Source organism: Mauremys mutica, chromosome 1 (genome assembly GCF_020497125.1).
Source record: "Mauremys mutica isolate MM-2020 ecotype Southern chromosome 1, ASM2049712v1, whole genome shotgun sequence".
Classification (NCBI taxonomy): Eukaryota; Metazoa; Chordata; order Testudines; family Geoemydidae; genus Mauremys; species Mauremys mutica.
Genome location: NC_059072.1, coordinates 7,582,994 through 7,609,309, shown reverse-complemented (window position 1 = coordinate 7,609,309; position 26,316 = coordinate 7,582,994). Strand labels below are relative to the sequence as shown.

Here is a 26,316-nt window from a genome sequence, read left to right as displayed (position 1 = left end):
CAATTTGTTTTGTTGCAATTCAGTTGTTAACTGGATTGGTAGTTGAAAACAGCCAGTAATAATCACCCCTGAACTTCCTCTGCTTACCCTAGCTGAGTTTTAGAGAAAAGAATTCTAGTGTGGGGAGAGACAGTGACACTATGGCACCTCTTCCCAGGGAGAAGGGGAAATGCTTGCTTTATGTGCGGTATATTCAACTTGTGGAATTCACTGCTGCTTGACAGCAGGGTGACGGTGTAAGCAGGCTTTTAAGCAAGTGATCATAAAATCATCTAGACTAACATTTATTTTAACTGGCACAGCTGCAATGTTAGCTGGGTGGATAACCCAACCTTCCCTTTCGGGATGTAGTCTGTTTGCCTGTGGGGGATTTACCCCTGGCCTCTTCCCCTTTATTTAGTGCAAGAATAATTAGCTCTGTTGGAAGGCTTTTCTAATACCTGCTAACGTTTAAATAGGGCCACACCTTTCAACTCCATTGAAATGCATTGGATTAGGATTCAGGGCTTTTTGGGTGGAAGGGACAAAGTAGCAAGCAGAGTCCCTCCAAATGGAGGCATTTGGCATGCATCCGTTTTTATTTTAATTTTCTACTAACCCCTTAAGTATTATGTCCTGGCTGGTATCAGAGGCAGGATCTCAGATTAGATTGACTTGGCATAGCAATGCCTAGCTTAATTTTAGGAAAGTGTTGAAAATGCTGGTCCAGCTGTCTTAGATCTCTCATAGCTTGGATCTAGGAATTACACTGCTCCAGCTGAGATCTTAAGCAAAGCATACCTATTTAGTAAAACTTGCTACACTACTTAATGTCGGAGGGGGAAGAAACCAGCTTTTTCAACTCCGTGTATAAAAGATGTCCTCCCACAGTGTGTAAACTGAGAGGCGGAGGTGTGTCACTAACTGTCAGTTAACGAATGATACACGACTCCATGGGAGCACGCCCATGAAACATATGTTCCTGCCCCTCTCGCTGAGGTCTGCGGGCTTTGAACTCCCAGCTCACAAGGCAGGCAGGGCTATCACATGGAAACATGAGCGAGAGCCTCCCGAAGGTTTCTGATAGCTACGGAGAAGAGTTTATAGTAAAGTAGCAGTGAAGGCACTTCTGACGTGGATTAAAACTAAAGCTTCTGAAGGCAGGAGACAGCATGGTGGCTCATGATGAAGTTGGAGGTCTCCTTCCTATTAAAAGGACGATTCGAGTCCTAGATGCTCAGAATCAGTCTTTCAGAGAACAAGAGGTAAGTTTAAAGCTGGCACTGCTGCTTGGATACTTTTAGCCTTGTGTAATTTCTGGTGAACTGGTCCAAATTCTAACAGCTTTCCGTTGACTTTTTTGTCTCTTATCAACTGTTACAAATGTATTTTGTGTTAGAAGATTATGGCAAAACTGCGCTAGCATTTATCCTGTTTATTATGCTAACGCCAAGGGGGCAACTGAGAACAGGACCCCATGGTGCTAGGCACTGTACCAACATAGCATTGAAGACCTAAGGCGCTACAAATAGTAATGAGTACTGAATCCAGCAGATCTGTCCACTCTGGTTAGTTAGACTCTGACTTCCAAACAGAAGTAGACTTTCTTCAGTTAAAAGAGCGGACTTTGGAACTTGCATGCCTGATACAGATAGAACACTTGTTTATTTTCTGCTGTAGGTGGATTAATTTTTAATTTGTATTAGACTTCTGCTTTAACGACAGTTTTCACAGGACTATGTTCAGAAACACTTCCTCTGTAGTTGAGGTAGATCGATAAAACAGAAAATTGCAGTGGAGAGGTCTGAACTTTCTTTGTATTCTTCCAAGTTTGTATTTTATACCCTTCCTCTAACAGGAAGCAGTTTAAACCCATGGTTTATCTGTCTTGGACCCTCTGCTTAGTCTGGACTTTATTTTAATTTTGACCTCAAGGAATTATATGGATAGAATTACTTTGTGGCATTGAAATATCTTTTTCTTTTTGCTGGAATACAACTAAAGACACAGGATCCAGAGTTTTTACATATTTTTCTTTTTGTTAGAGAGTAGAAAGGTTAAAGCATTCTTTTAACATTTTTGAATAATTCTGTTTTAGCTAAAAGCTGGCATTGTGTGGTTTTTCTTCTCAATTTTCATAGTAAGTTTAAGTATTTTTGAAGTGTTTAATGCTATCATGAGAGCATAAAATTAAAAACTTATGATCAGTGGTGTTTCATGTTTTTGTTTTTCTGCCAATGATTGGTTACACTGTTTCTCTTCCATACCTTGAGAATTAGTTTTATTTTGTTTTTCATTAAGTGTTTGTTTTTAGAACAGTATTAATATAAAAATCTTAAAGATTTAGGACAATCTTGTAGAAACCCATAAACTTATCTGATGGGTAAAACTTTCAAAAGCACTTCAGTGACTTAGGAACTTAAGTGATTTAGAAGCACCCAAGTCTCTCTTTTTAAAATGGGACTTAGGCATCTAAGTCACTGAGACACTTTTTGAAGATTTTATCCTAAATGTGTAAAGGCCTGATCCTATAACAGTGTATGCCTCTGAGTAACGTTGCTCATGTGAGTAGTCCCCTTGGAGTCACTGGGACTAATTGTATGAGTAAAATCAAGTGCTCGTAGGATCAGACCTTAAAGTGGGTTCATTCTCTCCATGAACCTTTTTCTAAAACCCTCCTATTTAATGACTCATGCATTATTTCTTATTGGCTGCTTTGCAGATGTTTTTTTCTATTAAGGTGTTTACTATGTGTGTAAACAAGGTTTGTTTGTTTTTTAAAAAAGCTTTGCAACCTTAATGTTGTGTAAATCAGTCCCATTGCATTCCTGGAGGATTATTGCATACCTCGTGTGTTGACACAAGTCCAGTAGAAATGTACTGCCTACGGTATCATCTTGTTAAAAGATGTACATTATAAAAAAGTCAATTCTGCAGTAAAAGTCTATTTGACACAAGACATCCCATTAAAGTTCTTTGAGCATCAGTTTCTAAAACATTTATAATCCAGCTTTAAGTCGAGAGACATAAATGCAACCTCACCTAAGGAGTCACTACTGTCATTTCATAATATATAAGAAAAACTAGATACTAAGAGAGTTGTGAAATAAACAAGGTAAAAACAGTTTAAGGAATAAATCTGTATCCTTGTATGTATTTGTGTTGTAGGGTACTATGGAAGTTCGGCTGTGTATTGGACATGTAATAGTTATTTTTGATTGGGGTGTCAGTACTCAGTTGCTGTCACCAGCCAGGGAAGTCCTTTATCCACCAAAGAGGTACAGCACAATGCTTCCCCCTCTACCGTTATCACCTTCTTCACTGCAAGGAAGTGAGAAGGTGGTTTAATTTATGTGTCAGTTCAGTACTTGGCCTCTGCTGAAACTCAGTTTGAGATGTGGACAGCTATCTGCTAAGAACTGGACTGAGCTCAAGCAGACTCATTTCACATAAATCTTTAAATAATTCTCAGATAGCAATTACATCTCAGCACTTCTGACAAGGACCATATTTGAACTAGTGAGTTCAGTCCCTTTTGAATCTCACTGGTAACATTTGGCAGTAATTTGTGCTGTGAATATTTTTTCAGTTTGTCACCAACTTTTCCCATGTTTGTATGCCCTTGTATGTAGAATGTATAACTACACTTGATGATGTAGTAAATGATCCTTGTAAAAATAGTAAGAATTACTGTGGAGGAAATACTGTACACAATGCAGGCTCTTAACAAGTCCTTTTGCTCTCAAAGAAAAACAGAAACCACTTTGGACTGAATCAGCTACAAAATGTGGCTTTTTAAAATGTGACAAATCTGTACCTGTGAAGGAAAAGGACTTGGAAACTTCCAATTGTTCTCTGCCTGTTCTACCTTCTGAATGGAATGCGAAAGCATTGCTTTCAACCTCAAATCTTTGCCTGCAATGTCTAGCCCAGATACTTTGTTTAAAACAAAAACAAAAAAAAGGCCTTGAAAAACTGGTTTTTCAAATGGAAAGAGACATGCTGTTAACTATTGCAGCACTGACACTTAACTAAAACCCAAGAAAGTTTAATAAATGTTAATCTTTTCTTGAAACTGTAGATTTCCGTAAGTAGAGCTACCCAACATTGGACTATTTACTGTTTCCAAATGCAGTACTTTTAAATACTGGGCCAATATCATCCCTAATATAAACTCAATTGAAACTAATGACGTTTACCCCAGGGATGAACTTGGCCTAATGTGGAGTTAAACCCAAAGCTGAAATACAGATGTGAGATCATAGCAAAATGCAGTATTTATCCTTTGAGGAAGGAAAACAGGTTTTTGTGGTGTTATGGTGGTTTCTGTTTTGGGCAATCTTTCTCTCTCCATGTAGTCAAGCCTCTCTGGCTTTGAATTCCTTGGTGGAGGGCATGTTTATCTAGACAGCTTTCTGATTGTGCTAATTCCTTACTGGTGGTGGTTTGTGCAAAATTCTTTCTTCCTTAATGCACAAGAGTACTTTGGGGTGCATGGCTTTATTCTTGGTTTAGGAGGAGAAGTACTTCTGCTGTTTTCACTTCACCCTAGTGTTGGCATGTCTGTCTGTATCAACTTATCTGTTCTGAAGAGTGGTAATTTATAAATCCATTCAAACAGGGAGCCCCTTTGTACTGTGCTAGCAAATGGAAAGGAATGCCTTCTGCCAGACCTTGTGCATATGCATGTGTCACTTCAGTCTTGCACAGATGTGCTGCAAAGGCATTCACATGTGTGCATTAGTGCATATAGTGTGTCATTGTGTCTCAGATCTAGAAAGGCTGCTCCTTTGACCCTTTATCAGAGTGAGTTGAGAAATATTATACACACATCCCATCTGAAGCACTGAGATTTCTTACACTATTCCTTTTCAGTGCCACATTCTTCCTTCTCTTCTCATTTGTATTTCTGTTCTTGGTAGATCTGCATATTTGGCTATTGTCTGTATAAATTCTGCTTATGTTCCTCACTAATTCAAGCCTTTCTTAATTTCTGTTCCCTCATTCTGGTACTTTAATATAAAGTTATAGAACTGTAGAATCCATCCCAATGCTCCCTTCAGAGACTTTTGTAATTCATTAAGGAGCCCTCTCTTCCAAAGAATATGGGCCAGACCTTTCTAAACGTTTGAATGATCCCTTTGCTGATGGACTCTGTATTTAGTACTGTTAAATCGGTCTTCCATTGCAAATAATGGTCACTGGGACCAGAATGTTCAGCATAAATGAAATGGATAACCAACTTCCTAATCTTAATGTCATTTTGTTTGCAGCTAGGGTGACCAGACAGCAAGTGTGAAAAATTGGGACAGGGATGGGGGGTGATAGGTGCCTGTATAAGACAAAGCCCTGAATATTGGGACTGTCCCTATAAAATCAGGCCATCTGGTCACCCTATTTGCAGCTCTTTTCTGACACCTACAATATCTTAGTTGTTTTAAGATTGTTAGAGTGGGGCCTCAGCTATCTTATACTGTGCTGAAATTCTTTTCATCCTATAGTTGATGCCCCTGTTCCTACTGAACTTAAGTGTTGCTTTTTCCCCCTACAGCTCTAAAGACTTCATTTATATCTTCCCCTAACTCATCTCTTGCTTAAGATTGTATATGGGAAGATATGGTTGCTATTCATAGTGTGGCCTCAGTCTGATCTCCTTTACCCAGGTTTTCCCCCAGTGTAACTCCTCTGCCTTCCGTGGCACTCTTCCAAATCCAATTCCAGTGCCATATGTTCCTTTTCTCCTTCTTTGGGTTTGGCCCTACCCTTACTGCACAGAAGCAAAGAATGTCTATGGCTTTCGGTACTTTCTTTGCAATCTGAGACAGGAAATGGAGACTGTAGGGCCCCCATCTCAATCACTTATGTAATCTTTTCATTCTCCACCTTTTTCTCTTTCTACTTACTAGGGATGAATCCACCATAATTAACCAAAAGTGGCTGATAAGACCTTGATAGCATAGTTAATTAGGTTAACTGGTTACATTTGTTGCCTAAACCACTGTGATCAGGCAGTCAATTTCAGCAGTGCTATTCACTATAGATAACTTGCAATTATTTTATGCGTACCAGAATACTTTGCCTGGTCTTGCAGTTTTTCTTCTAGCATCAAACTTTCATTCCATCCTTGCCTTACCTGCCATTGTGTACATCTTTCCTTTAGGACAGTTCCTCTGTATCAGGAATCATACGTTGTAATTACCCTCGCTTGATTATTTCATTAAAACCATATCTGATGTTAAGAGCCGACAGGCTGCAATGAGATGATGACTTTCCATTTAGGGAGGTGCTTCCACTGGAACGGAATTTTTTAATACTTATTGACGACACTTGTTGCACAAATCAGTGTTATGCAAAATCAACAACTTTGCTTTTCAGTGTTAAATGATATGAAAGAGAACCTGTTCTCATTTTAGAAAAATATATCCTAGGCTGAAGCCTTTAAATTTAATCAGCTGACTTCTCCTGCCATATTTACCTGTACTTCACTGGAATGTTCAGCATGTTCTGCCGTTTGTTATATTAGGGACATAAACTGCCTTGCGCTCTGGCTGTTCTTTATGCCTCCTGCCTCCAAAATAAAATAAAACAATGGAAAACATGTTCTCCTTGGGAGAAAACACACAGTTCTAACACTAAAAGGGCAGATCCTCATCTGGTGTAAATTTGCCATAGCTCAATGAATGGGTGGTGACAAGTCACACCAGCTGAGGTGTATGTATCTCCAGCTGTTCACATGAAAAGTGAAGCCACACTGACCCTTACCTATTTACTGTTCAAAACTAATCTTGAACATCCTGATTATAATGGATTCCTTTACGCCGGCCTCTTGCAACACTGGACAACTTGTTTGCAACTTGAGTGTGACGTTCATGTTTAAATATTGACCGTTTCAGGTTTGACTTTAAGAGGGACGACTGCTTCAAAGCACTGTGCTTTTCTCTATTTTGAAACCTGTAAATCTGTTTATGCCTTAAACAAGTCTGGGCAGCACTGATACATCAAGGCTAAGTAAACCGCAGTCAGTACAGTGTGTTCTTTTCTTGTTTATAACTTACAGGAGCCAAGTAATAAGCGGATTCGGCCTCTAGCTCGGGTCACATCCTTGGCGAACTTGATCTCCCCTGTAAGAAATGGTGCAGTCCGGCGTTTTGGTCAGACAATACAGGTAAAGAATATATGAATATGGACGCAATATGCCCTGTGGAATTGATGCCATAATTTCAAGGCATCTCTTGGGAAACTGACCCATACCAAATCAGTGCACAGAAAGGAGCTGCAGGTTCCTAAACCACCCCGGCTCACGGTGAAATAAGCTCCCCTGAATGTACACCTGATAAGTAACTCTTAAGTGCGACGAGGTCCCTAAATGCAGATCAAATCTGATGTGCTCCAGGAGTGATCTCTTCTATGCTCCTGGGCCACTCAAGCACATTGAGAGGGTGAAGAGTTAACACAGTCAATACATTGCTGCTTCTGTTGGTTTTATTGAAGTAGTATAAAATATCCAGGTTGCTTGCAGTTTAGCAAAGGGGAAGGAATAAACCAGCGTAAAAGGAGGGAGTCCACTGATGCACAAATCAGTGCATATTCGAGTAATGTACATGGTATGTATTGTATTGTGTGCGTAAATACAGAGTTACGCTAGACTAGATGTAAAACCCAGACGTAGAGACATTGCAGATCACTAGAGCAACGCTCAATTAGCTTGTTAGCGTCACCAGAACCCGGAGGTGGAATTAGTCTTAATTTATGCGCTTCCTTGTGCCTTGTAACTAGATTTCAGTCTCCGTTTTTTTCCTCCTCCAGAAGCAATTCTGGTTCACAGTGTGGTGAGAGGGATATGAGGAAAGAGTCTGGCAGTTGCAGATCAGAGGGGTTTTATCACCAGTTATGAAATACTCCTTTTACTTGAGGAAAAGCATCTCCTGAGTGTGTCTGCCCTTCCTCTTCTGCCTAGAACAGGAAAAGGGGGATGGGAGTGGTGTATGGATGACACTAATATACAGCTGCAAGAAATAAACTTTTCATATATTTTTTCTCCCTCCAATAGTCATTTGCCCTCCGTAGTGACAGCAAATCCCCCAGCTGTTCCCAGAAGTCATGTAGCAGATCTGCTGCTCCAACACCTCCTAAAAGAAGAAACAGTGTCCTTTGGTCAGAGAGGTTAGATGTCAACATGAAAGAGACCCTGAGCACCAAAGAAATTAAACGCCAAGAGGTAGGCTGTCAATCAACCAGTAGGCATTTGGTGGCTTTAGTTATCCTGTTTGGAGGAAGAGGAAGCAGATGAAGGAGGAGGGAGAAATTGTTGCTCATTAAAGTGATTGTATTCTGCGGTGTGCCCTGACTTAGGGGAAATGATCCACTTGTACTAACTTTCTGAAAATTAAGGATTCTATTGCTAAATTGATTAGTTATGTCGGGTGCCCAACTTCAGATGCCCCATGGGAGCCCAGTTTTTCAGAAGGTGGTGCTCAGCACATCTAAAGTCATTAGTCACTTTTGAAATTTTAGACTAGGGAGTTCTTTTTTTAAGGCCAGATTGCTTCCTCTAAAAGCTCTTGACAGTGGGTTAAGGGCCAAATGGCGAGGCCTTTGTATACTTAGTTTTTAGGCAGCACTCCTACTGACTAAGTAGAAACTGAGGAATGAATTTTGGGATTTTGACCTTCACGTTCTTTTCAGGTAAATCTCTGCACTTCATATGCAAAAGTCGTGAGTAGGCAGGTTCTAGGATTTAATTTGGACGTTAGTTTCAAAGCTTTCACAGTTACAAGTAGTGTACCTTTCTCAGCTCAAAGGAAGAGGGAGGGTGCTGGCTGGTGAGTCTTGCCCACATGCTCAGGGTTTAACTGATTGCCATATTTGGGGTCGGGAAGGAATTTTCCTCCAGGGCAGATTGGCAGAGGCCCTGGAGGTTTTTCGCCTTCCTCTGCAGCATGGGGCACAGGTCACAGGTCACTTGCTGGAGGATTCTCTGCAGCTTGAGGTCTTCAAACCACGATTTGAGGACTTCAATAACTCAGACATAGGTTAGGGGTTTGTTACAGGAGTGGGTGGGTGAGATTCTGTGGCCTGCATTGTGCAAGAGGTCAGACTAGATGATCATAATGGTCCCTTCTGACCTTAAAGTCTATAATTACTTTAGATTGTAACACCGAGGTGGCACACAGCTGAACCTTGCTTGTTTCAGACTGTGCAGAGACTTTGATTTGTTACTCACACTTCATGGTTTTATCAAAAACTGAACAGAAACAGGGTATAAAGTACATAACGTAGCAGTGTGTTCACGTTCAGAGAGCAGCTAGACTGCTGAACTGCTCGCTTTGTGCTCTAAAATGAGGCAATAACTCAATGTCTTGCTCTCTCTCTCTCAGGCAATATATGAACTGTCCAGAGGAGAACAGGATTTAATTGAGGATCTTAAGCTTGCCAGAAAGGTTAGTATTTTTCTTCTTTCCTTATGGTCAGTGATCACATCTAAAAGCTTAATGAGGTCATCTTCACGTGTGCAAACAGACTGTGGATTAGCACTAGGCTTTTAACCCACTGTGTATTGAACAGTCCTACAGTCATTGTACTGGATTGTTTCATAATAAATCTGGTGAAAAAGGATACTCTGCAATAATCTAGTTCCACAACAGATGTTTGTGGGTATTCTTCCCCATAGAAAAGTCATCTTGGGAGCGGTGTAGGTACTAGAATCTTTTCTTCACTATTGTGGTCCTAGTACCTGTGTATAAGGCTCAATTCTGCACTCATCGAAGTCACTGGGACTGTTGCTGTTAGCGTCCATGAGTGCATGGTAGCACGTGAGACCTTCCCGCTCTTGATAACTGTAGAGTTACAAATATTTCCCCAAATATACACTGCGTTTAATAACGTTCTTTGGGGGGATCTTGACGTAATTTGGCACTGTTCCTTGACAGGCTTATCATGACCCCATGTTGAAACTGTCCATCATGGCGGAGGAGGAACTTACACACATATTTGGGGACTTGGATTCTTATATTCCTCTGCATGAAGGTAAGAGCAGCTACTTAATTTTCAGTGGAGTGTCTTGGACAATGGTTAAAAAATCTGTAGTTTCCCATTCAAATCCTAAAGACTTACTGACCCATACCTGAGACTCCTGTGGCATTTCCTATTTTTGCTTCTAAATTTCAGACTTCTTGGCAAGGCTAAGAGAAGCAACAAGACCTGATGGAACAGTGGAGCAGATAGGGCCCATACTTGTGAAATGGGTGAGTATCACTTTGGTTATTTCCTCTAATTAGCTGGGGAAACCAGACATAAAACTATGATGAGTTTAAATGAGGTTTGAAGTTGGAAGTTACAAAGCAACCAGCTCTTGTTGCCTTGAGTTAAAGATCTCGAGTGAAATCCCTGGCTACACTGAAATCAATGGGAGTCCTTTGACACCAGTGGCCAGAATTTCACCCCCACGTTGACTTACATTTGCTGTGTCTGTATTTTCTGGCCCCTTTGTAAGTGAGGTGATTGCTGGACTCTTACCACAGTTTAACCTCAAACATCAAAGGATTAGATGCAGAACATCAAGCTTCCATTCCCCCCACAAATTAACTGCACATATGTCATTTAAATCTTTAATTCGTTTTACGTTAAAACCAAATATTCTGTTAAGAGATAATCCAACTGCATAAGTGTGACATGTTCCTATGGGTCAATACTTCCCTCAAAAGAATCTAATTCATAAATGTTGCTCTGTTGTCCTTTTAGTTACCAGGACTCGATGCCTACAAAGGTTACTGCAGTAACCAATTGGCAGCCAAAGCTCTTCTGGATCAGAAGAAGCAAGACCGTAGAGTCCAGGACTTCCTTCAGCGCTGTCTTGAGTCCCCTTTCAGTCGCAAGCTAGACCTCTGGAGCTTCCTAGATATTCCTCGAAGTCGGCTGGTGAAATATCCACTGCTCTTAAAAGAAATTCTTAAACATACTCCTAAAGATCATGCTGATGTCCAGATTTTGGAAGAAGCAGTAAGTAATAATGAAGCTATTACATAACCATATAACTCTGGGGTTATAAGAAAGCTCTTAAATCCTAAATCATGGAGGGGTATGGTTTTCACAACCGGCCCAATCCTGCAAATGGAACTCCAGTGAAATTCAGTGGGTGATTTGTCCTGAGCTCCTATAGGATCAAAGCCAGTTATTATAGCAGAGCTTAAAGAATGGGTAAACTAAAGCATAAATCCCCATCGAATCAAGCTTTTAAAACATTTTTGTTTTATAGATCTCTATAATCCAAGGAGTCCTGTCTGATATCAACTTGAAGAAGGGAGAATCAGAATGTCAGTATTACATCGACAAGCTGGAATATCTGGACGAGAAGCAGAAGGACCCTAGAATCGAAGCCAGCAAAGTGTTACTGTGCCATGGGGAGCTGAAGAATAAGAATGGGCATGTAAGTTGTGTCTCATTATTGGTGTTTTACGTTAATTTGAAAGCTTGAAATTGGGAGCTTTCCTCCCCCTCCATCCCCGCCTCTGCAGAGGGGTAGATTAAAGCTGTTTGTTAGCCGGAGCAGAGCAGGGATCCTTTAAGCCCTTAGCCCTAATTTTAGAGGATGCTAACAAATCCAAAATACATAAAAAGAGAATGCATGTGATGTCTTGCTTTATTTTAAGTTTACAGGAAAGCTGACTGCTGCCAGTATTTCTAAGGGCCTTCAGATATTGCAAAATCATTAGCATCAAACTACCAAAGAAAGCATGCTATGCATTTAGCCCTCAATCAAAAAGGATTTCCTGTCTTAACATTTACTTTGAAGGTGTCCCGACATTCCCAATGATGTAATGTGGCCCTTAAGCTCTTCCAAACAAATGCTGTCTGCACAGAGCTGCTTGAGTGGAAATGAAGTGACAACAGTTTATCTTCTCCCCAAGTAATCTTAATTACAGCAGCATCTGATAGCACTGCACTAGCTTGCCAACAACACTGTATAGAGCTTTACAATGAACAGTGAACATACGCAGAGAGCAGATTCAGGCCCACAGTCTTATGAAAATAATATTGTCAGGGGTCATGTATTACCACGGCAATACTATGACAGGCCATTTAACGAGGTTCATGTAGGTAGTATTGACGATAGTGTAGCCTCAAGCCAGAGTGATGTGACTATTTTGAGAACGGTATGTTTTAATCTAAGACTATAAACGCCAACATTCCAACAAGGCTTGTCTGTTTTTTTCCCTCTTTTAGAAACTGTACGTTTTCCTCTTCCAAGACATCCTGGTTTTAACTCGGCCAGTCACTCGTAATGAGCGTCACTCTTACCAGGTGTACAGACAACCGATCCCAGTTCAGGAGCTGGTGCTGGAGGATCTGCAGGATGGCGATGTGAAAATGGGAGGGTCCTTCAGAGGGGCTTTTGGCAATTCAGATAAAGGTACACAACAAGCCAATTAGTCCTCATTAGTAATGCATACTTGTCAAGCCACTCAGTGTAAAGGAATTGTGTTAACACGTGGGGAGGTCTTAGTAATTGTTGTCTGCCCTTTAAGTCCCACTCAGAGAGCAGGCAGGAAATGTGTGTGACCTGCCTTTACACAGTCATAAGTCAATTGTGTCTGAAATGGTGAAATCAAGGGTGCAGACTAGATGCTTTGCATTCTCTGTTCAATGCACATGTTTTGAGAAATTCCTCCATAACCGTAGCTGTACAAATGTTTAGTCTCAATAGAATCCTTAAGTGTTAATTTGCAGAACTGATTTTTCTTTTCTTATGTTTACCTTTAGCTAAAAATATCTTCAGAGTTCGATTCCAAGACCCCTCCTCCGGCCAATCCCACACACTGCAGGCCAATGATATCTTCCACAAGCAGCAGTGGTTTAATTGTATCAGAACGGCCATCGCACCCTTCCAGCGGACTGCTGCTCCAGCAGACCTGAAAGAATTGCCCGAGCTCAGTGAAGAGTCTGAAGAGAACAACCCATCTGCTTCCAACGTCAAAGTCCAGAGGAGGCAGTCCGCTATGTCTGGTATAGTTCAGATGGAACTAGACGAAAACACATCAGAGTGTGGATCCATTATGGACACAGAGGAAGCCAAGAGCGTGAAAACGCACCGAACGCAATCTGGGCACAAAAGAACAAGAGAGAAGCCGTTAAGCAGCAAACGGAAAGAAACATTAGTGTAAAAGGAGCCCAGGGATTTCCTAGCAGAAGGACTGTTTATTTATAAATAATGTGTACATTTTTCTTCTTGTAACGTGAGCATAATGGGATTACTCTGCTGAAATAAATGTATTTGTTTAATGGCAGCTACTGGTATGCAGTTAACACTGTTGAGCTGGAGTCTGTTTTTTGAAGAAGATATGGCAACCTTGATTCAGATTTTTAGTGTGAAATAAACAATTCAAAAGTTCTTGTGCTTTTGACTGTTATTTAATGGCAGACTTGAGGAGTAGACTTCAGTTTTCCAAAGCAGTGTTATGGTACCGTATTTGAAACTGGAAAACATCAAGTAATCTGTATTGGCGATAATGTAAATCTGCTCCCTTGAGGGAAATCCAGCAAGTTTCAGGCTATGCACCAGTCACAACTTTTGGATCAATGTTGCAAAAGAACTTTTAAATTAGAACTTAAATCTGAGCAATTTTGTATCCTTATCCTTATGAGACGCATGTTTTGCAGTGTTTGATTATTTTATTTCATGCAATACAATGTTTTAAAAAACAGACCCCAGGTTCAATGAGTTTTCCATTTTACCTACTGGAACTCTTCATCTTTGTTTGCTCACTGTACATTCCTCATTGTCATTTACATAACCTGCCAGGTATTTAATTTTTTATATTTTAAAATAGGGTTTTTTAGAACTTTTTGTTTTGCATTTTTAATTATTTCAGTGTATTGTATTTTGAGACTTTGAACTTGGCATTTTCTCTAAGTACTTGACCTTTTGTTCAAAAATGTCATTCTGTTTTTGTTTTTGTGTGTGTGTATATATCTATATTTTTTTTTCTATTTTTTAAAGTCAATTCAAAACTTTGCAAAATGAAACCAAGCCATGGCGTTTTCAGCTGATAGGAATAAGGGAAGACAACTTACTCAGTGTAGCATTTTGTGTTGATTATAAGCAAGTTAAATGGCTTGTGTGTGCTCTAGACTACTGAAAGAGAACTGTGTTGATAAGAGCTGAAGGCTTTAAGAATGTCGCAGAAGGTTTGGGTGGAGAGAAGCATTGATAGTGGCAAATAGTGGAGAAGAGAAAGTTGTTTGCTTTATGTGGCAAAAAGAAATGTCTTAAGTTCGTTGGAATAGGAAAGACAGTTTTGGAAGCAAACATGAGGGTATATTGTATGTCCTAGAAGAATGGAGAAGAGAAAGGATGTGATGTTATGGAGAGAAGAAATGGAAAGTGATCAAGTATTTATACTTGTAATAATAATAAAGTTGACACATTTTTGGTGGCCTTAATAATCATAGGGATGAACGAAAGTAACTCAGTAAGTCTTATGCTGCAAAATGGCATAGGAACAATTATACAAAGTGGCAACAGCTGCAATTCAAATGATAAGGTTTTTTCCTTTCATTAAGACAGTAATGAAAGCACATCATAAGGATACTAAAGCATTACATGAATCAGTCTTCAAGAGTCTGTAACTCAGATATAAAGAGTTATTATGTGCAAGCTGTTGGGCTGGCAGTGGTCACAATCGGAAGAGAATGTAAATAGACACAACAAAATGAATGGTTCTCTGTAAATGTACTGTACAGTTTAAAGTGCCAAGTACAATTAAATTCCTGACAGCATCTCACTTGTATTGTGTATGTTGATGCAAGGGGGGAAGTGGAAATATCCCTGAGTAAATCCTCCTCATCTCAAAGATCATGCCTCTCAGGAAGCAGTATTCTTTAGAATCATAGAATATCAGGGTTGGAAGGGACCTCTGGAGGTATCTAGTCCAACCCCCTGCTCAAAGCAGGACCAACCCCAACTACATCATCCCAGCCAGGGCTTCGTCAAGCCTGACGTTAAAAGCTCCTAAGGAAGGAGATTCCACCACCTCCTAGGTAACCCATTCCAGTGCTTCACCATTCTCCTAGCGAAAAAGGTTTTCCTAATATCCAACCTAAACCTCCCCCAATGCAACTTGAGACCATTACTCCTTGTTCTGTCATCTGCTACCACTGAGAACAGTCTAGATCCATCCTCTTTAGAACCCCCTTTCAGGTAGTTGAAAGCAGCTATCAAATCCCCCCTCATTCTTCTCTTCTGCCGACTAAACAATCCCAGTTCCCTCAGCCTCTCCTCACAAGTCATGTGCTCCAGCCCCCTAATCATTTTTGTTGTCCTCGGCTGGACTCTTTCCAATTTTTCCACATCCTTGTAATGTGGGGTCCAAAACTGGACACAGTACTCCAGATGAGGCCTCACCAATGTCGAATAGAGGGGGAATGATCACATCCCTCGATCTGCTGGCAATGCCCCTACTTATAACGGCATTTTGGGCTGTGTGTTACTGATTCCAGGGTATGTTACTGATTTAAAAAACCCTCTCTCAAAGTGGACCTACCCAAAGCAATGGGACTACTTGTGTTCAGAAGAGCTATTCACATGACCAGGGGTTTTACAGAATGAGGTGCCATAAGAAGGGACAGGGCACATTGCTGTAAATCTGCAAACACCGATGTCATTGTCACCAATGTCATTGCCTAACCTGAGATGTGGGCTTTGCAATTCCTGGGAGCCTTTGCTGGTTGTGATCAAAGTCCTCTCTCCAGCTTGCAAAGGACTTCATGAAGTCTACTGCTGGGAAGGCTAAGAATTACCCAGTAGCTTTGCACCAATAACCCGAACTAGGCTAGACACAAGCCTAGTTTTTACTGCTTTGAGATTCCAAAATGGAACTCTGACAACAGCAAGCTTCCGTGCATGACAATGCAGAACTCATTTTATAAAGGGGCATACGACCCAAATTGCTTCATTCAAGCAGTGTGTTTTTAATTTTCTCAACTCCTGGAATTACAGATGCGAAAATATCTATTTAAACCAGTGATGATGGTGGTGTCAGTGCCCCGAAATAGACCCTCTATTCTTTTTTCACCCTGGCTTTTCCCTGAGATCGAAAGGCTCTGTGCATCCTAGGGTTGAACTGATAGCCTACACTGTTACAAAATATTTTAGGCTAACGGGTATAATTATGTTTTGCCTGGATGGGGTGGACCAGGCATAGTCATTTTTAAACTTGGCTCTGTTTTAGACCAGGTGAATGCCTTGTTTAGAACAGTCTGTAAAGATATACTGTACTTGGTCCACAGAGAGAGCTTGCTTTGCCAATCAGATGTTGGCGCATTTGAAAACCATCTCTACTGACATGCTTGTTGTTAATGGGGCCAACAAAGAACAAACAATACTGTGTGACCATGAGCAAAGTTCACTTAATTTCCCTTCTCTCCATTCCCCAAGTATCAGAGAGATGGTAGCTTCCAGTTATTCCCCTGAAACCAGATTGGACCCAGACATATCAGAGAGAACTCTACAGACATTCCACCGAGGTGTAAAAATGATCCTGATACTGCTTTCAAACTCACCCAGTAAAAATGCGGAGGAGGGGCCGGGGGAAAATCCTTACTTGGCAAAGATTTATAAATAACTCATTTAAACCACCAACCAAGAAATAGACACAATCTTCTAATGAAAGCCAAAGGGAGAGGTGGTGTGGCATTCCTGAATCTCTTGGAGCATTGGGACTGATTATCTAAAAGCAGTAATTGAGTTCTTCTACCTATGTGATCTCTGGAAAATCAGATTCAGATGGAGTAGGGCATATTCAACAAGGATTCCATTCAGAAAAGACAGTGATCATCCCATGAATAAGACAACTGGCGCTATATAACCCATACAACAGATATTGGATTGGGTTAATGTTTGAGTACGGACATTGTCCTTGACCCTGTCCAGAACACAAACATAGCCTGCCTTTACCTGGTTACAGAATTCCCCTCGCTTCCTATAAAGTTAACTCCAGGCTTTTAAACACAGAGGCCTAGCCACATTCGATTGTTTTTTTCTTAAAATTTTCCATTATTGCAATCATTGCTGCAGATCTGGTGCTCTCGTGTTCTCTAGATCAGCTCTGAGCAGCATTGGAGGATATGGGCAAACCATTTTCTGTCCCTGGCCATGCTGCCTGGGAGGTAGCAACTGTCAGAAATGTTAGGGGGGAAAAGTTTCGTGTAGACCCAGCCAACGTGTGAGTTCTCATAAACAGGAAAGGGGTCTTAAGAACCAGAGGGGCATATTCAAAAACAACGGTTTGGGTCCATATACAGTACTAAGATAGATGCTCATTTTGCTCTCTTACAGATCAGAAGGGCTCACTGTCCCTTTTTGAAAAACCACCACCTAGAAAGGAATCTTATTTTGTAATACTTTGATAGAAGCAAAGGATTACTACCTGCAAGTATCAAAGGAAGGGTAAAAATAGGATACATTCATGTGTGTTTGGGAGAGGGTCTTAGGATCCAGTGCCTCTTTCCCCAGAACAGTGTCGGGACATTTGGCAAAGAGCTTTAGCAGACATTCCGGTAATATTTCTGCAAAGTAATTCCCTGGCAGCTACCTGACCTCTGAACTACACATCTGGTAGAGGAGCTGTGAGGAGTAAGACACTTTACTGGGTGTAAGGGTGCAAAATTCAAACTCCTGGAAGCAAGTGTAAGTAACAACTGGTGGTGACTAATGTGGGAGTCTTTCCCAGTGGGGTTTTCAATGGATGATCCTGTTCTCCAGGCAGTTCTTGTCCTGGAAGAAAGATCAACTTGTTAGCTGACAAAAATGAAACAAAAAACCCCCACACTGTGGAAAAGTGAACATTTTAACTTGCTGAGAATAAAGAGCTCAGCTAGCCTGGCATGTGGCTACTCTCCGAAGAGCAGGAAAATCCTGGGTAGTGACTGTCAGAACAAGTAAGAGATGGCTGCTGTCTTGAGTTAGCCACAGACAGCAAATCAGTTGGGAAGAGAGAATATAATTTGACTTTAAATTGAATTTATCAATAATACCAGAGACTCGGGGGTGAAGAAGCTAGAGAAGCACCGAGCACCATCACTGAAGTTACAATGTGTGTGTCTCCTCTTTACGGTACTTTAAAAACTCGGCCACTCTTGCAGAGGTGACAGCCCTTCTCTTCTTGGGGCTGCTCCGACATGGTCAAGGAGACAGACCCATGCACACGTCGTGCTCCCGGGGTGGGAGCTTTACTTTCATTCTTAGTTGTTGCTTCTCGGTCAGTAATTAACACTGGAAGTTTCTGGACACGCAGTAGAAGTATTAGCCAGGCATGAGGGAGATGAACTAGCCACACAGCCGGTGACTAGATGAGCTGCCCCAGCTCCTTGTTCAGGAGACAATAAAGGACTTAGCAGTGTCATGGGGCATCATCTAACTGGGTCTGTTGGAGCTACTCTCGCTGTCCCGTCTACATCAGTGAAATGGGATTGCTCTGACCTCGCTGAGCAGGCCCCCTCCCTACCCTGAGGTGAGACTGGTGCTGGCAGGTGTTTCCCTGAACAAGCCCTCACCTTACCTTCTACTGAGCCTGCTGCTGCAAGTTCATTATCTCGTCTCACATGACCTCTCCCACCCCGCAGCTGCCGTTGACTTCGAACGGGCTGCTGAAAACCAGGCCCCGTGTGGCGTGGGTCACATGGGACATACGTGGTAGAGGCAGGAATGAAGTGCTGGGCTCCTGACTGCCATTCATGTGCTTTAACCACAGAGCCCTCCTTCCTCTCTGCCGGCGGGAATAAAGGATACAGGATCATGTGTAGCTTCAGCCACCACCATAACCTGGGGTAAGTAGGACATGATCGGGTCAAGCCAAGGGAAGGTGGGTGAGGGAATAGCTTTGAGTGGACCAGAGGGACAAGCTTTCGAAGGCCTCAGAGGTCCTGAAGAAGCGCTCTGTAGAGCTCGACTGTGTGTTTCTTTCCCAACAGACGTTGGTCCAATAAAAGCTGTTACCTCGCCCACCTTGTGGCTCCAACATCCTGGGTGCGACACGGCAACACCACTGTAAACAACGATGGAAAATCAATATGCTTGAGCAATGTTCTTCCATGGAACAGAGTAATAAGCAGGGTGTCCTCCCGCCTAGCTGCTACACCAAGTGAAGACAGGCTGATAGTAGGTTGCTAGTTAATAGCTGCATTAATGACTTGGATGAGGAAGTGGGCGATGAGCTAGTGAAGCCTGCTGATGAGTTGTTCCTGTTGGTAAAAGCCACAGAAAGTTGTGAATTAATTAGATTCCTTGCAACAGCTGTTGCTGATGGCTGCCTCTTCCACCAGCGCCTGTTCTTCAGTAAAGTAACTGGTTCAGATAAGAAACAAGGCCATTGAGGGAAGAGAATTTAGCCTGCCAGAAGCGGTCTCATTGTAATGCTCTCCCTGTAATGTTCATCCCTTGATGAGAAGACTAAGAGCTTTCCATCCACGGCTCTCCAAGCCCTTTAAAACCCCAGTGTCCTGGCTCCTCATCCAGTCCTATGGGACAGAGGAACTGCAAGAGCAGAGCTCGCAGAGGGAAAGACATGAAGCCGGGACACTCTCCATTCTCGCTTGAAGTGCATATAAACCCTCAACAACTGCGCAGCCAGATTCTGCCAGTACAATCATTTGTATTACAGTTGCACCGCCCGAAGTTAGAGACCATCAGGCGAGGCAGGATGGGCCAGTGGACTGAACTGGAAGGCCTAGGTTCAAGTCCCTGCTCTGCCACTGACTTTCAGTGTGACCTTGGGCAAGTCACTTAGCCGCTCTGTGCCTTGGCTTCCCATCTGTAAAATGGGGATAACAGCTCTGCCTCACAGGGGCATTGTGAGGATGACTCTATTAAAGATTGGGATGTGCTCGGTTGTTATGGTGATGGGAGCCAGAGAAGTACCTCCAGGTCCGTTGTGCCAGGCACTAGGCAAACACATGAAGAATTTACAGTTTATCTAGGGACAAAAGGTAGGCAGAGTGAGCATTGTCTGTAGGTCACACTTGAGACTGAGTGACTTTCCCACGCTCACAGAGGAAGCCTGAGGTAGAGCAGGGAGCTAAATCTAGTTCTGCTAAATTGCAGGCCACAGCCTTAACCTCAGGACCAGCCACCCTTTTGCTAGCATGAAACTTCAACATACAATTAATCAAATGCCCTGGGATGGCTGAACCAGGTGCACATGTTCAGCTAATGATTTCTTCTGCTCAAGCTAGAAACAATACAACCTGTGAGAGCCCACGCGAGAATGGCGTTAACGTTGCACTGGACGTGGTCGTCCTTCAGAACCCACTAGCAAAGACACTTACGCAAAAAAAGCCCAAACAAATTGAACGCTAATTTTTACTAGCACGGAGCAGCCTGCAGACAGTGTGTTTAACAGCACCAGACCCAGCTAGCTTTTCCTGCACTCCTTCCATCCCCAAATCTTAACTGGATCATGACCAAACTTGGCCTTGTTAAAATCTCAGCTTGGACATTGAGCCCAGATGAAGTTTGTGCCTCTGTTTATTAAGCCACCAGCTGAGCAAAGTTTCAAGCACACGTCTTGATGCAAGGCTCTTTGTCTCTCTCTGGTATTTGTGTACTGTGATGGATTTTGCGCTCTGACTTTCTAGACGGCATGTTTTTCCTATAATAACAGTGCTTGGCCTATGGTTAAATAGGCTCTGCGTGAAATCCAGGACAGCCAAAGGCTGGGAGGGTTCTGATCACATGACATGTGTAAATCCGTGCAATGATGTATCAGTAATGCTCAACTGGGACTGAATTTTACTGTACCCTGCTACAGGACCTAGAGAATCTCAGAACACACAACGGCTACTAGGCTCAGTAGCGTTTTCACTGACAAACATATCTCACATCTCAGCTTCCTTACCGTTCTTATTCACAGATCGGTCACCCTTTCTCCATTTTCCTCCACCTTCTGGCCCTCTTCTGACATAACCCCAGATGTCTTCTGAACACATCTGCATTTGCTTTAATGACCTAATTCGTCACGTTGGAATAGCTATCTATCTATCATCCACTTGTTCTGCCTAGATTTGATGTGGTTCTAAAGGACATGGTCTATAGTCAACCACAAGCTATTGAACTCTGTAGTCTAATGTTCACTTACTCTCCTTTTGGAAGCACACAGTGGAATTCTATGGCCTGGGTTATGCAGGAGGTCATAGAATCATAGAATGTCAGGGTTGGAAGGGACCTCAGGAGGTCATCTAGTCCAACCCCCTGCTCAAAGCAGGACCAACTCCAATTAAATCATAGGTCAGACTAATCGTAATGGTCCCTACTGGCTTTAACATCTATCAGCCAGATATTCAACTGGTCTAAACTGAGGATCATGGATCCTGAAACAATAGCAACACCTTAGAAACCCATATATTAGCTTTCACAGAGCAAGATGTTTATCAGTTTCGCAAGAAATCGTTCTGGATAAAATCTGTATTGATTGCATTCTGTCTGTCTGTCTGTCGTCTGTCTGCTGCACTGACTTTGTATGAAACTACCAGTCATGGTGCCACCATATAAATAAAGAATGAAATGTGCGCTGCTGCCCTACTTTTGAGCTGCTGACCTTTCTGCATTGGACTGAGCTACTCTTTATTCACTTTCCCCGTGGGCTATGCGAATTTGCTCAGACTGTGCATAAACTCTTTGTTCTCTGCTGAGAGTGATCTCAGCTCCCTGAACCACCTCATCAGAGCTGCCCTTAGGATCCCAAATTATCCCCATTATGTTTCCCTGTATCATACTCTCTGCTCCAGCAGAAAAATACCCTTTACTAAACAGGGGCAGAGAAGTGTATGTGATGTTTTAAATGGAGTCCAGCAAACTCTTTGTAGGGTGACTAACATCTTTTTGTCCTTTTATGGCTCTCAGCTGGTATTGCTCAGTACCTTGTTCGCCTGGTTTTACTGCAGCTGCACACTTGACTGAGAGTTGCAAGAATTTTCCATCTATTAACGACCTAGGTTTTGGTTTTTTTCCTTTGCTTTCCCGCACCTCCCCCGCATCCTCACATTTTTACATTTTTCTATGGGCTTTGTACATCCCATTTCCTAACCTAGTTCCTAAGAAGAGCTCTGCTCTCTTTGCATATGATTGCGCATCATTCATTATCTTTATTGACACCACCTTCTTCACTGGGCCTCATGTGAACTTCGTCCTCTGGCGTTCCCTGGTCCCAGCCATTTTACTAATGTATTAAGATTCGGCGCTTGACAAACCCTTAACTACTGAATCCTCACGACAGCCCTGGGAAGAGGTGTCTTTATTCCCATTTTACACACACGGAAGTTGAGGCCCAAAGCTGGGATGAGAACTAAGGAGTTCTTGGTTTTCAGTCCATGGGCATTGAGCACATTGTTGCTATGTTCGTGGCATACACACAGCGAAGTTAGATGAAAATATAAAATGCCTCTTGCTGGTTGGTGGCAACATCATACTACTTTATTCTTAGAATTCAGAACAATGACACACAAGAACCGCAAAACAGAAAGAGACAAAGCAGGCTGCTCCCTAAAACAGAGACGCACAATTTACCCCCACCTTGCTAGAAGCTGGCTCTTTGCAGACTGAGTCTGACTGCAGTGCAGAAGCCCAGCTCACATGATTCCCTACAGAGTCCCCTAACTGCCAGCAGGATCAGGAAATCACACAGTGATAGCTTGTATTGAAAACTGTGTTAAAGTTACATCACAGTTGTCTCCTTTTCAGCTGAAGTAGGGTGACCGTTTTGGCCAGTACAGTCCCCTTTATCAACTCTGTCCTGGCAGTCCCTACTTTTTCACCAAAACTGGGTATGTGTCCCAGCTGCAAGAGAAAGCAGAGAGCTGCGGTTGCTGCCCAGAGGTCAGCTGAAGGCAGCACTGTCTGCCAGCAGCAGCAGAGAAATTTGCTGTTGGCAGACAGCACTGCCTTCAGAGCTCACCTCCCCCCGTCTCAGTGGCATGGGGTTCGGTAGGTCAGCCCGGGTGGCATTGGGGGGGAGGGAATGTGGCGGGACATCTCAGCTCGGGCAAGCCCTGAGCCATCCTGTTTTTACTTTAAGAAATATGGTCACCCTAAGCTGAAGCCACCCAAGAGATGTCAGAGAGACAGAATGAGATGGAGGGAAGTGGTTTGGTGGTCGACAAAGGAAGAGAAATGTCTGAGTCACCCATATAGAGATGACAGATGCAGCCATGTTAGTGAGCTGAGATTGTCCAGAGACACGGTGTAAAGCAAAAACTGCAATGGACAGAACCCCAAGTATCCGCTCTTGTACAGAGTGACAAAGGAAAGGAGGAGTTGAAAGAAGTGGGAATAATTCAGAGAAGATCCCTTGCAAATGGGCTAATATGTTGGAGTGATTGATTTCTGAGGAAAAATTCAAAGACATCGATGTGAACAAATGATGACTAACACCACCACCATTGGTTATTCGGGATCACTTAGTCCTCCAAAAAAACAACAAGGCATGCGGTGGCACCTTAAAGACTAATGAATTTATTTGGGCATAAGTGGGTTTTTTACCCACGAACTCTTACGCCTAAATAAAGCTGTTAGTCTTTAAGGTGCCACCGGACTCCTCGTTGCTTCTGTGGATACAGACTAACACGGCTACCCCTCTGATACTTAGTCCTCCATGTTTGAAGGATTTAGAAACTAGGAGACACTTGCTGTGTCGGGCTGTGGCATGTTCTCCGTGGGGAAGTGGCAGGATCTCCTACCACATGAGACATTTAAAACGAGACTAGACAAAGCAAAGGAGAGAAGACTGCGGTGCTACACGGGCAGAGGCGTTGATTAGACCGACTCCTAGGCCTTTTCTAATAGCTGTGATTCTTACCCTCCCTTTGGGATTCTGGGTCAAAGCGCCTTGAGATCTGGCCCTCTCCCGACATCCGCAGATCTCTTGCTCTTGCATCTCTGAAACCCAATATTGTTACTGGTCAAGGGCCAGAAAAGGAAAAGGCAGCCTGCTCCATTTGCAAGCTAACAACACAGAAGTAGGCCCGTATCCACCTCCTTCCTGCCAGGGCTCTAGGGGGGAAATGAATCTGTCTCTTGTCATGCTTCATGGGGAGGGTTGATCGGTTGTTGTGTTTAGAGCTTTTACCACTGACATTGGTAAGCTCACTACAAAATCATCTTGATTTTCTAAAGCAAAATAAGGCCGAGTATAAACAAACCCAGGCATCTTAACATGAAAGCTACCAGAGCTCCATGGCTTTGTAATGGAATTGTCTCTGTCAGAGGGACTGAAGCAAGTCCCTTATTTTGAGCATGTTTTGCTTGGGCTTTTTCTGCAATATGGATTGTTCTGGTGCACCAGGCAATAAGAACATAAGAACGGCCGGACTGGGTCAGACCAAAGGTCCCTCTAGCACAGTGTCCTGTCTTCTGACAGTAGCCAATGCCAGGTGCCCCAGAGGGAATGAACAGAACAGGTCATCACCAAGTGATCCAATCTGGCATTTTAATTCTTGTGACTGGGTGCATCTACCTCGCGATCCCCCTTCACATCTATCTATCTATCTATCCATCCCCATATTACTGCATTCTTGTGCTCACAATTAATTGCAGACACACATGATAGGATTCTGCCACCCAGCCACCTGATTTGTACAGGCAATCGGATGACATCACTAAATTGCCAGCACATAAATATGGTTGCAATTAATTCTGGGCACAAAACGACACCCCCAGGTTAAAGGCTGTCTTTCACAGTAAGGCACCATGGATTCATTTGCAGATAGGTGTAGCGATCAGATTAGTTTACAGGGATGTTCTCCCTTCAAGATACCTCAGTCAGTGCTGAGATCGTGCTGTCCAGCTGGAACGATTTAGGCTAATGGAAACCAGAAGACTGTTACAGCTCATGGAGCATGGAGAAAAGTAAATGTCTTTAGAGCTGAGCCGGAGTCCAACGAAGTCAATGGAAAGACCCTCCCTTGACTCTGTTGGGCTTTGGATCAGGCCAAGCTGCCCAAGAACTGAATGTCCACATCTTCATTTAGCAGGTAACCCTCCCAACTGGCGTTTCAGGCAACACCACCCCAACCCTGCCTTTGTTTTTCACGTTCCAACGTCCATCGCATGCCCAAGAAGCTGGCATCGTCACCCTAGTCTGTCTAATCCCTCCGGCTTTAGAGAACACATTGTTATCTGATGGCAGTTGCCTGTCTCAAGGTACTTCAATCCAGCCCTCCCTGCGATGTGCTCCTTGGCTGACTGCCAGGTGCTCTTTCATAATAACATCGGCTAAATCTCAGTCAATACGGAGCAGGAAAGAAAATCAAGTCATTCCACTGGCAATTATATGGCAAGTCATTGCACAAGATCAGATATAAGCATCCAGCAGCTGTCAAAGCTGGCCCCTACCTAAATATTATCTCAAGGGATGAACGTTGCTTTGTTCCTTGGCAAACAGGTTCCACCGGGCTGGCAATAAATCCAGAAAAATGGCCTGTCCAATTGATAATAATAATAGCACTTTGCACGCTTGTCATTCTTTCCAGATGAGGTTCTCAGCGTGCTTTGCAAACCTCACTCTGTGAGGGGAAGTAACATTCATTATCCTCAATGAAAATGAAACACGGAGAGGGGGGGATCAAAGGCCCAGGTTTTCAAGCATGTCCATGCATTTGGGGTGCATTGGATTTGGGGTGCTTAACTGGAGATGCTGATACAGGCCTTGAGTGTCCGAGCTGCTGCCTACCCCCATTTCCCGACGATTTCAACTGGAGGTGCGGCTGCTCTGGAAATCAGGCCCCTTTCACTGTCTCAAGATGGACACCCAAAAAATTAGAGGACAACGAGGTCCAAATCCTCAAAGGGATTTAGGCACCTAATGGCCATTGGGCCTTAGTGATTTGCCCGCGTTCGCACAGAAAGCCTGCAACAGACTCAGGAATAGAACCCAGGAGTCCTGCCTCTTGCTTTCGGCACAAGCCCATTCTTCTCCCTATAAAACTACACCATAATTCAGTGACATGGTTCTCCCATCCCAGGTGCTGACTTTTGTTTTTCCTGGTGGGTGCTCCACCCCCATTCCACCCTGGGGCCCCGCCCCCCACTCCGCCCCTCCCCTGAGGCTTCCTTACCCATCTGCCGCATGCTCCTCTCTGTCCATCTTCCCCCGAGCGCCTCCCGCCAGCCACTCATTGATCCGCGGCCTGGCCCAGGTCCACCGAACAGCTGAGCGGTGTCCAACCCTGGGGCCACGTAAACAGCTGATCGTCAGCCAGCCTTGGGGTCACTGTGGCTGGTGGGTGCTGAGCACCCCCTATTTTTTCCCTGTGGATGCTGGAGTCCCAGACCACCCACGGAGTCAGTGCTTA

At 43.1% G+C, this 26,316-nt stretch overlaps 1 protein-coding gene across 2 annotated transcripts in view; it reads left to right on the top strand.

The window, feature by feature from the left end:
- The window catches only part of NET1 (neuroepithelial cell transforming 1), a 70,470-nt gene extending 55,716 nt beyond the window's left edge, over positions 1-14,754 (top strand). Inside the window, exons 1-10 of one of the 2 annotated variants that reach the window (XM_044978654.1) lie at positions 925-1,244; positions 7,037-7,144; positions 8,030-8,197; positions 9,357-9,419; positions 9,909-10,005; positions 10,147-10,223; positions 10,720-10,977; positions 11,234-11,404; positions 12,202-12,388; positions 12,739-14,754. In XM_044978654.1, coding sequence (XP_044834589.1) covers positions 1,152-1,244; positions 7,037-7,144; positions 8,030-8,197; positions 9,357-9,419; positions 9,909-10,005; positions 10,147-10,223; positions 10,720-10,977; positions 11,234-11,404; positions 12,202-12,388; positions 12,739-13,139 — 1,623 coding nt within the window. In that variant the 5' untranslated portion in view covers positions 925-1,151 and the 3' untranslated portion in view covers positions 13,140-14,754. Of the gene's footprint in view, positions 1-924; positions 1,245-7,036; positions 7,145-8,029; positions 8,198-9,356; positions 9,420-9,908; positions 10,006-10,146; positions 10,224-10,719; positions 10,978-11,233; positions 11,405-12,201; positions 12,389-12,738 lie in introns of those variants that run through there. The other variant, XM_044978644.1, reaches the window with a different exon arrangement.
- Positions 14,755-26,316: the final 11,562 nt, after the last annotated feature.